This window comes from Rhinopithecus bieti, unplaced genomic scaffold, assembly GCF_001698545.2.
Source record: "Rhinopithecus bieti isolate Rb0 unplaced genomic scaffold, ASM169854v2 scaffold_72161, whole genome shotgun sequence".
NCBI classification, from domain to species: domain Eukaryota; kingdom Metazoa; phylum Chordata; class Mammalia; order Primates; family Cercopithecidae; genus Rhinopithecus; species Rhinopithecus bieti.
The window spans coordinates 2,176,652-2,189,961 of record NW_016828382.1 but is presented as its reverse complement, the minus strand read 5'-3'; the positions used below and the strand labels follow the sequence as shown (position 1 = coordinate 2,189,961).

At 38.0% G+C, this 13,310-nt stretch overlaps 1 protein-coding gene across 1 annotated transcript in view; it reads left to right on the top strand.

Moving 5' to 3' along the window:
* ITPR2 (inositol 1,4,5-trisphosphate receptor type 2) overlaps positions 1 to 13,310 on the top strand; it is a 516,873-nt gene that overhangs the window by 352,766 nt on the left and 150,797 nt on the right. The window contains 4 exon segments of the mRNA XM_017864487.1: positions 2,926 to 3,034; positions 3,863 to 4,050; positions 10,956 to 11,139; positions 11,876 to 12,132. Of these exon segments, the coding sequence (XP_017719976.1) occupies positions 2,926 to 3,034; positions 3,863 to 4,050; positions 10,956 to 11,139; positions 11,876 to 12,132 (738 nt within the window).

Sequence of the window (13,310 nt, the reverse complement as noted above, 5' to 3'; positions counted from 1 at the left end):
AAAAAAAAAAAAAAAAAAAAGAAAAAGTAAGGACTATTTTCGTTTCTTATGTTTCTTCTAGGTGCTGTATTTAAGTTTTATAAGGGATAGTGGATAGTAGAGTTGTATTCGTTGGTAGAATAAGTTGTTACACTTCACTATTTCTTTTGAAGCTAGTCACCACTTTTACTTAGTACACCCCATTATGAAGAGGTCTTAAAGAAAGAAAACATGAAACAGGAAGCAATAATAAATGTCTGAGTTCTAAGAATTTAAGTACCAATAAATAAAAGTTGTTATAAGGATAAGCAAACTCCAGACACTCCCAGTGTCTGTTAGAATTCTTGGCACTGGCCGGGCGTGGTGGCTTATGCTTGTAATCCCAGTACTTTGGGAGGCCGAGGCAGCCAGATTGCCTGAGGTCAGGTGTTTGAGACCAGTCTGGCCAACATGGTGAAACCAGTCTCCACTAAAAACAAAAAAAAAAAAAAAAAAAAAAAGATTAGCCAGGCATGGTGTAATTCCTGAGTAGCTGAGGCAGGGGAATTGCTTGAACCAGGGAGGTGGAGATTGCAGTGAGCTGAGATTGCACCACTGTACTCCACTGTATACCACTGTACACACTGGGCAACAGAGCGAGACTCCATCTCAAAATAAATAAATAAATAAGTAAAGATTCTTGGCACTGTGACATTTAGGACGTGTTAGTTGAGTGTTAACTGTGCACAAGACAGGTCTGTCTGATGATCACGTAAGTTAGTAGACAGGCTATGCCATGTAGAGCCTCCTCAGAGTCAATGGCTCCTCTTATGCTTCCAGAAGACTTGGTAGATGTTTCTATTATGGCACTCATCTCATTGTGAACTCTTTGAGGGGAGGGTTATGTCTTATTGACTTAAAATGGTGCCTAAAACAATTGGCACCTAATGAATATTGTAGAATGGAGAGGGAAGATAGGACTGGTTCATAAGTAAGATGGAGGAAGATCATTTCAGGCAATGAATATAATAGGAGGAAAGGAAAGACATAGAAGGCTCTGCAGGCACAGTGACTCACGCCTGTAATCCCAGCACTTTAGGAGGCCGAGGCGGGTGGATCACGATGTCAGGAGATCGAGACCATCCTGGCTAACACGGTGAAACCCCGTCTCTACTAAAAATACAAAAAATTAGCCAGGTGTGGTGGTGGACGCCTGTAGTCCCAGCTACTCGGGAGTCTGAGGCAGGAGGATGGCGTGAAGCCAGGAGGTAGAGCTTGCAGTGAGCCAAGATCGCGCCACCGCATGCCAGCCTGGACGACAGAGCGAGACTCTTCTCAAAAAAAAAAAGAGAGAGAGAGAAATGATCACATGGTTGAATTTGGTTAAAATATAATTTAAGAAGGCACTATTGGAAGCTACAGCTGAAAAGGTAGAACGGGCAGGATTTCATGTCATTTGACATTTCAAATCATTGTCAAGTTGGGGTGGGGGCGTAGTAGGTGATTCCTTAAATTTGGAGCTTAAATGACGAGAATGGGTGTGATCTTCTTAAAAGAAATTAAAATTAAGGGGAAAACATTTGAAAGAGAAGGAATACTGTGTTCTGAAAAATTGAGTTTGAGCTTCCAGTGGAACCTCAAGACACAGGTAAGGAAATCTAAATGGAAACAGAGTGAGAAGCTTAGGAAAGCAAGGTCCAGGCTGGAGGAAACACATTTGGCAGGCAGATCAGCAGAAGTGATTGTGTAACTGAGGATAAGATGAAATTGCCAAACAGAAGAGGAGCACAACAAAAGAACTGAGAATAATACCTAAAGAACTTCAGAAAGAATAACCAAAATATGAGAAAGTGAAGGGGCAATGAGAGCTACATGTCACAGCATGAAGGTTGGATGCAGCATGACATGAAGAAATGGCTGGATTTTGTAGCCAAGAGTTGAGTCAGGTGTTGCTCGGTCACCTGTTAGCTGCATGATCTGCAGCCAATTACCTAAGCTCTTGGGCCACAGTTTCCTTACCTTACCTGCAAGGTGGGAATAACACCTCTGAAGTTGTGTTAATGTAAATAGTTTAAACAAGTATTCCTTAAATAATGCTTTTAAATCACTCCTTTTATTAAAATAATAATCACCAATAAAAGAGAAGGTTTGGAGTTATCTGTGTTTCTTATGTACATGTAAGCAATTATATTACAAAATGTATTATTGTAAAAATGTCCTGTAATGAGTACAAAATTGAAGACTTAGGAAGTTTTGGATTATGTAATTTGTAAAGGAATACACTGTCTTTTGCCCACAGTCTTCTGAGTAAAGCATTTTGGAGTTTAAATATAATTCAGTCTGTTTTATCAAGGTTAATTTTTTGAGTACCTGCTCTGTTCCCAACTCTTTTCTTGCTCTTCTGACTAAATTCCTCTACCTAAGCCCTTTGCTTTCCAATTCTTAGGGTATTTATTATTCTGAGTCTTCTTTAGGTGACTGATACTCCCCAACTCTGCAAGCTACAGCTTTTGAAGCAATCTTAAATTTATAGCATTTGTGATTTTTCTAGTGCATTCTATTGAACACACTCTTCTTTTTTATTTTTGACAGAATAAAATTATATTTAAAACTGTTTATTGAGTTATGATTAATTGGCATACAAAAAGCTGTACATATTTAATGTCTTCATCTTGATGAGTTTGGAGATAAGTATACACTATGAAACCACCAGCACAATATCTGCCATGAACCTGTTCATCACCTCCAAAAAGCTTCTCCCATCCTGTTTATTTATTATGAGAAGCAAAATTATTGTTTTATTGGATGTACTCGTAAATTTTTTGCCTCAGAAAATATTATGTGATATAAAGTTAATTTTTCCATGCCTCAACATCATTCACAAAATGCTTTTAAAGCATTTAGCCTACTGGCATTTTTCACTTTTGTTAGAAAAGGAAACTAACTCTTTGTTATTCTTCTTATTAGGGTAACACATTAAGAAAGATACTTCTGAATCGATACTTTAAAGGTGATTATAGTATTGGCATGAATGGACACCTATCAGGAGCCTACTCCAAAACTGCACAGGTGGGAGGTAAGTCCTGTCATCTGTTTTTTCATTTTAGGATTCTCATGATACATCTCCATGTCATTGTTACTCTCGTATTTTACTGAAATGGCAGAGACATAAAAGAGTCATTTAAAATCACTATTAAAACTTTCATACAATTTGGGGTTCATAAAACAAGAGATTTGAACATCAGAATTGACTTTGCTTTTGACTTTGGAAAATAGTTAAGTTATAATCTCTTAATATAGAAATTAAGGACAAAATAAAGCTAGTTTTCTTTTCTAGTTTTAAGAAAAACATTTAATCACATGTGTCAAACATTTAATGAAGAGTTCTATTTTTACAAACTTTGATTTTTTAAACTCAGGCATTTTTTTGTTTGTTTGTTTGTTTTGTTGTTGTTGTTTTTTTCTTTTTTCCGAGACAGAGCCTTGCTCTGTTACCCAGGCTAGAGTGCAGTGGCGCAGTCTTGGCTCACTGAAACCTCTGCCTCCCAGGTTCAAGCGATTCTCCTGCCTCAGCCTCCCAAGTAGCTAGGATTACAGTCATGTGCCACCACACCTGGCTAATTTTTGTGTTTTTACAGAAGTTTTTACAGAAGTTTCACTCTGTTGGCCAGGCTGGTCTCGGACTCCTGACCTCAAGTGATCTGCCAGCCTTGGCGTCCCAAAGTGCTGGGATTACAGGCGTGAGCCACCATGCCCAGCCTCAAGCTTCTATTATATTTAACTTTGTAGGGAAAAATCTCAGTGATTAATATTTTTATTAAAATAATGAAATTTAAGAATTTGAAAACCTACATGTTAATAATGTGCACAATTAAGGTTTATTTATTTATTTTTCTAATCACAGGAAGCTTTTCTGGACAAGATTCAGATAAGATGGGAATATCAATGTCAGATATTCAGTGTCTGCTGGATAAAGAAGGTGCATCAGAACTTGTCATCGATGTTATAGTGAACACCAAAAATGACAGAATTTTTTCGGAAGGCATTTTCCTCGGCATTGCCTTGCTTGAAGGAGGAAATACACAAACACAGGTACTTTTTCATCAATCATGGGGATTACATTTATTATTGGTATTTCTTGTTTACTTGTCACAGAAACCAAGGAAAAGTGATGTGTTTCTTTTAGCTCTTATTACTATCTAAAAAAAAAAATCCATGTATCACACTTTTCTTAAATTTGTTTGCTGTAGAAACTACAGAGCTTCACAATTTATTCAGTCAAGCAGAACATTCCTCTGAAAATTCCTTCTGACATTATTCCAGGAATTCCACAACAGTGAGCAATATGCTTACCTGCACACAGGAGATTAGGCCACTATTTCCAGAAGGCACATGTTTTCTTTTGAAACTTCTGCCATGGGACCCGTAGGCTTGACTACACCCAAAGGCAAAACGTGCTGCATGAGCCGGAGAGCTGGGGAGTGTTCCCAGATGACAGACATTTTCCTCCAGTTTTTTTTTTTTTTTTTTTTTTTTTATCATTATGGTTAAATAGTAACAATTGTACATATTTATTGGGTACAGTGTGATATTTTGATACATGTATATAATATGTAATGATCAAATCAAGGTAATTAGCACATCCTTCACCTCAAGCGTTTATCATTTTTTTGTGTTGGGAACACTCAAAATTCACTTTTCTAGCTATTTGAAAATATACAATAAATTGTTAATTATGGCCACCCTACCGAGGATTAGAACACAGGAATTTATTCCTGCTATCTAGCTGTCTGTTTTGCTGCTTGGTAGCCTGCTCTTTCTAGGTTTGCCTTGGTCAGTAAAGAAAACTACCTACTTACAACTAAGTATATAATTAGAAATTCTAAAAGCCATTTTCTCAACTCATGGCCAGCAGAAGCCATGTCTAATTTGAAACTTGGATATTGTGCTTCATTTAACCGTCAAATACGTTGAACAATAGGAATATTACCATCTACCACATCCATTCACAGTGGCTTTAGGAATAAAGGCCTCAAGAGCAGCAGTGGCATGGTGACAAAACGACACTAAATCTATAGTACTTAGTTGAGAAAAGAAAGTGTTTAAAATTCTCATGATGCTGTAGCTGCAGCATAGATTTCCTCTGCGGAAAGTTGAGGAAGGAGGTGATGGAAGTTGAGTGAGTTTTCTTGGAAATTATCTTATCTGAACCAGGTGTTCAGTTGGGACTTTTAAAATTATATTTAATTTTAATTGACAAATAATCATTGTGTATATTTATGGGGTACAATCTGATGCTTTGAGATATATATATATATATTGTATAATGATCAAATGAGGATAATTAGCATATCCATCACTTCAAATATTTATCATTTACTTGTAGTGAGAGCATTTAAAATTCTTTCAGCTATTTGGAAATATATAACATATTATTGTTATTGAGTATCATTGCCTTACTTTGCAGTAGAACACCGAAACTTACTCATCCTGTTTAACTGAAACTGGACTCTTTGACCAATGTTCCACTGTCTACTTCTATGACTTCAGCGTTTTTACATTCCACTATTTTACTTATCAGTGGATGAATGATTTTTAAAAATGTGGTTTATGAACATGACAAAATACTATTCAGACTTAAACCAGGAAGTTCTGTCAACTGGGACTTTCTAGAGAAAGTGTCCAGGCAACCACATAACATTAGATAGAGACTTGTTCAGTGGACAGAAGTGACAGTATTTTTTTATTTTTTTTTTTGGTAGGGGGCATCTCTAGAAGAAATCCTTAGGATTACAGTCTTTTCTAGATTTCTGTTTCTAGGCCACTAAGGGTCACCAGATGGGATCATCCTTCATCCTTCGCACTTATTTTTGCTTACTTGTATCCTCATATTGCTGTGGAATAAGCCAGCTCCCATTGGAAACTGCACCTTCTACTTATAAATTCCCGGCAAGTTGTTCCCCTAAGATCTCTTCACAACCGAAATGTTTTTCAGTCCTTCTTTACATGATTTTCTGTGGCATTTGCCACTAGTGACTCTTTCTTTCTTCTTGAAACCTTTTCTGCCTGGGTCTTGGGACACCACCCTCTCCAGCTTGTCTTCTACCTCCTGCCATTTCTTCTTAGCCTTCTGCAAAGGTTTTTCTTCCTCTACTTAACTCTTGAATCCTGACATCTCCCAAGTTTCTTTGCACTCTCTCTTCTCACTCTGTTTGTTCTCCAGCCTGACCTCATCCATTTCCACACCTTTAATGTTTACTGTGTTTGGATGCTTCTGAACTCACTGATGTTCTAAACTCTGTATCCAGCTGTCTTCCAGAATATTTAGTGGGATGTGCACAAATGCCTTAAGCTCAACATATCTCACATGGAATCTGCTGTTGTTCTCCATACACCCACTGCTGCTTTTGCCATTACCTCTCTCAGTGATTGGCACTCCATCTACCCAGTTGTCTGATCAGGAAATGATGGTCAGCCTTGAACTTAACTTCTCCACCCTCACTTACTCTCTTCCTGAACATCCCACTGATGACCAACTTCTGTGATTCTACCCCCTTAATATCCCTCATATCCATACTCTATTATTTTTCAATCCCTGCTTTTCCAGCTCTCACTACAGATCCTCCTTATCCTTTCCCAGACAGTGACAACTAGTCTTCTAAGAGGTGTCCCTGCTTCTAGTTTTGCCCTTCTCCAAATCATTCTTCATGTTGCCTTCAAAGATGCCTTTCCAAAAACATGCTATTCTTCTGCTTAAAATCTGTCACCTGCCCTATAAAGACAAACTCCCTGCTACAGTCCATAAGATCCTTCCTGTTCTCTTCAAATTTTCCAACTTTCCCTTGTTCTTCCACCCTCTTGCCTCCTCCATCCTTCCTCTTGTGCATCAGCTACACTTAGCTCTTTGTTATTCTTCAAATGCGTTGTGTTATTTCTCATGCTGCTTTCTCCTCTTTGAGGATTCAACTCAATGCATTTCTCCTAGAAGCCTTTTCAGGCTCTGTATCTCACTGGGTAGAATTGATTACTGCTTACTGTATGCCCCTGTTATAACCTGTGGACGTCTTTAATGACATTTCTGCCACTTTTTTTTTGTTTGTTTGTTTTTGAGATGGAGTTTCACCCTTGTTGCCCAGTCTGGAGTGCAATGGTACAATCTTGGCTCACTTCAACTTCCGCCTCCCGGGTTCAAGCGATTCTCCTGCCTCAGCCTGCTGAGTAGCTGGGATTACAGGAACCCACCGCCATGCCTGGCTAATTTTTTGTATTTTTAGTAGAGATAGGGTTTCATCCTGTTGGCCAGGCTGGTCTCCAACTCCTGACCTCAGGTGATCCACCTGTCTTGGCCTCCAAAAATGCTGGGATTACAGGCGTGAGCCACCGGGCCCGGCCATTTCTGCCACCTTTTTGTGCCTCTTCATGTGTGTATCAGGTGCTGTCTAGTAAATTATAAGTCCTTAAAGGTTGAAACTACATTTTATTCATCTTGGTACCCCTTGTGTCTGGACCAATCTTGGGGTTCAATCAGTGTGCAGGAGGGAATGGATCTGTGAATGTATGGTCCTAATCAAATTCTTTCTTCTTCACAAAGTCTTTCCTAGCTTGTCTGAGGCATTTGGTGTCCATTCCCTTATCTCAGCTCCTATGCACTTGTTTCTTTAATACCCACTTGGCATTTTGCATGTGCTACTTTGTTTGGTTGTAATTTGTATGACACCCTGCCTCTCCAATTGAATTGCAACTTCTTCAGTATAGGGGATCATATCCTATTCTTTATGTCTACAGTGCTTTATAGCCATTCAACAAATATTTGTTGATGAAGCAGCGTTAAGTTACTTTTATATATGAAAACCTTCTTTTAAGATGGATTATGACAATAGGTACCAGCCTTCCTCTACTCGGATGTCTCACGTTGTATAACCCAGGTGGCAACTGTGTTTTCCTGGCTCTAAGAGGTCTAGTTGAGATTAGCTCAAATCTTATTCCTTGCCCTATAGCAGTCTAAAGCACACTCCTCCCCAATACACTTGCCAGTTCCCCGGGGGTTTTACATTCTCACTGTCTTCTTAGCCAGAAACAGTCTTGCTTTCTCAGCACATAGATTCTTAACACCCCTGCTTCTGTCATGCTGAGAATTGCAGCCCCTTCCTTAATTTCTTCCTTTCTAACTACATTAAGTCAACATATGTATGTTCTATACTTTATTAAAGATCAACTGAAGGGGAGGATACAGGAGATACTTCTATTACAGTTTCACATGGAACCTAATGATAGCAATAAGAAAAATCATACCTACTAAATACGAGGCATTGTTCTTTGTGATTTGTGTGTATTACCTTGGCTAATATTCAAACAACCTGCGAGGTAACTGGTATGTTATCCTATTTTACTGAAGAAGAAACTGAGATAGACCCAAGCTTACGTCGCTAGTTAGAGATAGAGCCAGGTTTCAAATCCATGCAGTCTGGCTCCAGATCTGTGCTCTTAGATGCAATAAGCATCTATTTTCTAGGAATAATCATCCCCATCCTCACCCCTAGGATATTTCACTTGAGGATTCTCCCTGCATCATGCTCTTGTCTTTCTCCATTCTCACTTCCCTTCCCTTCTCTGCCTCTTCCACTCACCTGTCACACATATCTGTTTATCCATCCCCCTTAGTTCCAAAACACTTGGAGGTTCTTTCCTCTTACACTCTGTGCAGCTAATAGAGGTAGTTTCCTAAGCAAAAACCATATCTTTAGTGAGAGGAATCCTTATGCTACTTGTTGAGATTATATAAATATATATGAAACCTACTTTTCCTTTTAAAAATCGTGTTGTTCACGGTGGCTGTAATCCCAGCACTTTGGGAGGCCGAGACGGGCGGATCACGAGGTCAACAGATCGAGACCATCCTGGCTAACACGGTGAAACCCCGTCTCTACTAAAAAAATACAAAAAACTAGCCAGGTGTGGTGGTGGGCGCCTGTAGTCCCAGCTACTCGGGAGGCTGAGGCAGGAGAATGGCCTAAACCCGGGAAGCGGAGCTTGCAGTGAGCTGAGATCCGGCCACTGCACTCCAGCCTGGGTGACAGAGCCAGACACCATCTCAAAAAATAATCATCATCATCATCATCATCATAATCATAATCATAATCATGTTGTTAAGCATTGTAGATACCTGGTTCTTAAAAGGTGTTATCTCTGTAAATAATCTAGTGTTTTGATCGTAAGAGGTTGTTTTATACATTTAGTGATTTAGAGTCAGAAAATCTAGATTTAAATCCTAGCTCTACCCCTTACTAGTTACATAATATTGGGCAAGTCACTCATCTTTACTAAACCTCATTTTATGAATCTATAAATTGGAACTAAGAACACTCTATTCATCACACTGTTGAATTGAAAGTATCTATGAAGTGATGTATACGGAAGAACTACGTAAATTATGAAACTTTGTTTTAATAGAGCCACAAAGTTCTCATAACTCCTCATTAATATATTGGAAACTCCTTCCACCTTCTAACCCCGTTATATTGAAAATATTCAGACTTTATCATCTGTTTAATTCATGGGATTGTAGAGGTCTGTGGATGCTGCATTTATTGTTTGAATTAACGAAACCAGCTTGACTGTTTTACTGTGGTTGCGATGGTTACCGTGACTTTTTGGCCTTATTTCTTAAGGGTTGCTCGCCTTCTGTGTAGGAGCTTACCCTTGTAGGTGTGCAGCTGACGTCTAAGGCTTCATAAGACACTCTGTGTATATACATTGTGCATAGAGAAAATTGCAGGGTAGGCAACCATTTCAAGACCTGATGTCATTAGAGTCTCGGTTATGGATCCCAAGACCTGTGGGTCATGGTTCCAGGAATTCCTAAAGGAAAGCATATCCTGGAGGCAAACTCCCCAAATTTGGCTATTTAAATGTTCTTATATTGGAATAGGACCAGTTCTGCTTGATCTGGAAATTATTTTTTCTAATATTTTCTTCATACTATCTCTCCTCAAGCTTATATAACTCTTTTATTCACTATAGTTAGGGAGTTACTATCTTTATTAATTTACAAATGATATTTATCTTGTCTTGTGTCTATCTCATAATCTTGGTAGTAATAAGTTATAATTTCCCCACCCACTTCAAATTCTATCTTCCCTGGAATGTGTTATCTTTCCTACCTCCTCCTGCTTCTCCTGGACACTTCCATAAGGCATTGAGCAGACAAGAATTGGGTAAATCTCCCCAGGGCTGAATATTTCCACATCTTACAAAGATACATTTTATCATACTTTTGTTTCTGAACCATTTCTGCCTCATTATTGACTAAATTTATTTTAAGGTGGATTTGTCTGAGACCCCATGCAAAACAATGTAGCTAATGAGGGACCAAAAGAAGTTGGTACCTGTTTATCAGTGAGATTCCATGAGTGAGGCTACCATGGTGACACTTTCTAAATTTCTAAAATGTGCTGTAATTTAGATAAAGAGAAAAATAGTCCTTTGTAACTTTCCATAAACTCATGTTTATACAGGGTGATCATTGGATTGATGGCTGTTTTCCACTTTAGATTACAAACTTATGAGAGCAAGGATTGTGGTTGGTTTCCATTTTTGTTCTATCCCTATTAACAGAGGGCTTGACACATAGTAGGCACTCAATACATACATGTTGAATCAATGCCTGACTTTATAATAATATAAAAATCAAAGAATTCTTTCCATACAACATCTTATAATGTCCCTGTACATTTTTTAAAATATATAACCAGTAAGGATAAATTAAACAGCATATGAAAATATGTTGGAGTTTAGTGGAAAATGCTAAGTAAATACCAACTATTATTAGTACACATTAAATAGTACAAGAAACTGGCAAAGGCTGTCAATTTATGAAATAATAATGGGTAGTGTATTAAGTATGTGCTTTTACCTATAATGCTTATGTTTATTTCAAGCATAAAAACACTATTTGTCTCCCCTTGGGTATTGATGTCTTAAAATATGTTTTCTTGCAGTATTCTTTCTACCAGCAGTTGCATGAACAAAAAAAGTCAGAAAAATTCTTTAAAGTTCTCTATGATCGAATGAAGGCTGCTCAGAAAGAAATAAGATCAACAGTGACAGTTAATACCATAGATTTAGGTAGCAAAAAAAGGGACGATGACAATGAATTGATGACATCTGGTCCACGAATGAGAGGTAAAGAAGCATTTGGGTATTTGGGAGAACAGAGTGAGAGAAAAGAGGGGAATAGCGTTTAAATCTCATTAACATTTGTCATCTCTCTTCTGTTGGTTTAATTATCCCCACTGTGGCTCTGATCATCCATAAAGAATTTTGGTCATGGGTTGACCCCAAAACGGCTCTGCAGGACTAAACTTAAATGAGACATAATCAGTGCAAAGCAACCAACGACATGAAAAATGTTTGATTTCACTGTGGCATGCATGGTAAAGAAAAACTGCCCCAAATCTTTTAAGTGACCATGAAAATAAAACTTTAAAAACAGAAATTACCACACCAAACTCCAATGAAAGATTCTTGGTATTCAGAATAACAAAATCATCCATGTATTAAATACAAATCATAAAGACACTAACATTTTGAAGTTTATTACATTTTCCTACCTTCTTGACTATGAAACTCATATATATATGAGTTTATATATATGAATATATATATATATCAGAAAGACATGAGTCCTTTTAACATTTGCTAAGCATTGAGATCTTTTTTATGACCCACTGCAAGTTTAACTTTTAAGTGCTATCTCAAATCCTTTTTGGAAATTGTTGCACCTCTTTTTCAGATTACATTTTTTAATTCAATTGTTAGAGAATTTGGGTAGCCTGTTTTTTTTTTTTTTGTTTTTTTTTCCTAAAATTTAGCAAAAGCAGATTGGCTCAGAAATATAAAAGTACTGCTTTGTTTTCAGTAAGAGATTCACCACTACATTTAAAAGAGGGAATGAAAGGGCAATTAACAGAAGCTTCTTCAGCAACATCCAAAGCATATTGTGTATACAGAAGAGAAATGGATCCAGAAATAGACATTATGTGCACAGGACCAGAAGCAGGAAACACTGAGGAAAAATCTGCAGAGGAAGCGACAATGAGTCCTGCAATTGGCATCATGCAGCCAATACTGAGATTTCTTCAGTTACTGTGTGAGAATCACAACCGCGAATTGCAGGTATTTGTTCTGTTTTGTGTGAAAGCTGAGAATACAACCTATGTTTGTAAGTAATTAAATTCCAATAAAACCAACAAATAGTTTTGGAGAGAGTTTTGGAAAGATAATCAATAAAAGCAATAGTGCTCTTCTGAAATGGGAAGAAACTTTGGTATCGGTGAAGAAAAGGAAGAAGAAAATCCTTTTATACAAAAATAACATAAAATAAAATAAAATAAAATAAAATAAAATAAAATAAAATAAAATAAAATAAAATCAGGCTCATACAGTATCATCCTCATACAGTATCATCCTCATCAATATTTTAGCCTCAAATATTTTAGCCTCAGTGGGCATCCTCTCTTCCTAGTATTCTCTGGTAAGGTTATATTGTTGAGAGAGATCATATTTGTCTCATCTATATCTTTCATGGTTTTATAGTCTTAACGGGCTTTCATTATTTTCAAGCCAATTCATATTTCTCGAGTGAGAGTACTGAGTATATTGGTATGTCTTCATTTGAAACAGAATTAACATAGAACAGGATGTTTTTAACTAGAATGAAGGTGGATACATTCAAAAATGAATGTAGTCAGTGTCTTATATCTTCTTTCCTGCATTTTCCTTTGTTAGATAGATGAACTTAGGAGTGCCTATGAATTTTGAATTTTGGCCGCTGTTTTGCATTGTTTGTACACAAGCAGGCCAAGGCCAGAAACATTGCTTCTGGAGGGACAATACTGGATCAGTGCCCATGGGCATATCCTAACCCATTTCGTCTGTCAGTGTAGGAAATAGATGTATAGGGTATATAGCACATTAGATAGTATCTGATTGAACAGTTTACTGATAGGAGTGTGGGATCAGTATAGAAAATACTACTTTTAAAATTGTCTTAAGAAGAATAAATGAGGCCGGGCGCGGTGGCTCAAGCCTGTAATCCCAGCACTTTGGGAGGCCGAGACGGGCGGATCATGAGGTCAGGAGATCGAGACCATCGTGGCTAATACGGTGAAACCCCGTCTCTACTAAAAAAATACAAAAAACTAGCCGGGCGACGAGGCGGGCGCCTGTAGTCCCAGCTACTCGGGAGGCTGAGACAGGAGAATGGCGTGAACCCGGGAGGCGGAGCTTGCAGTGAGCTGAGAGCCGGCCACTGCACTCCAGCCTGGGCGGCAGAGCAAGACTCCGTCTCAAAA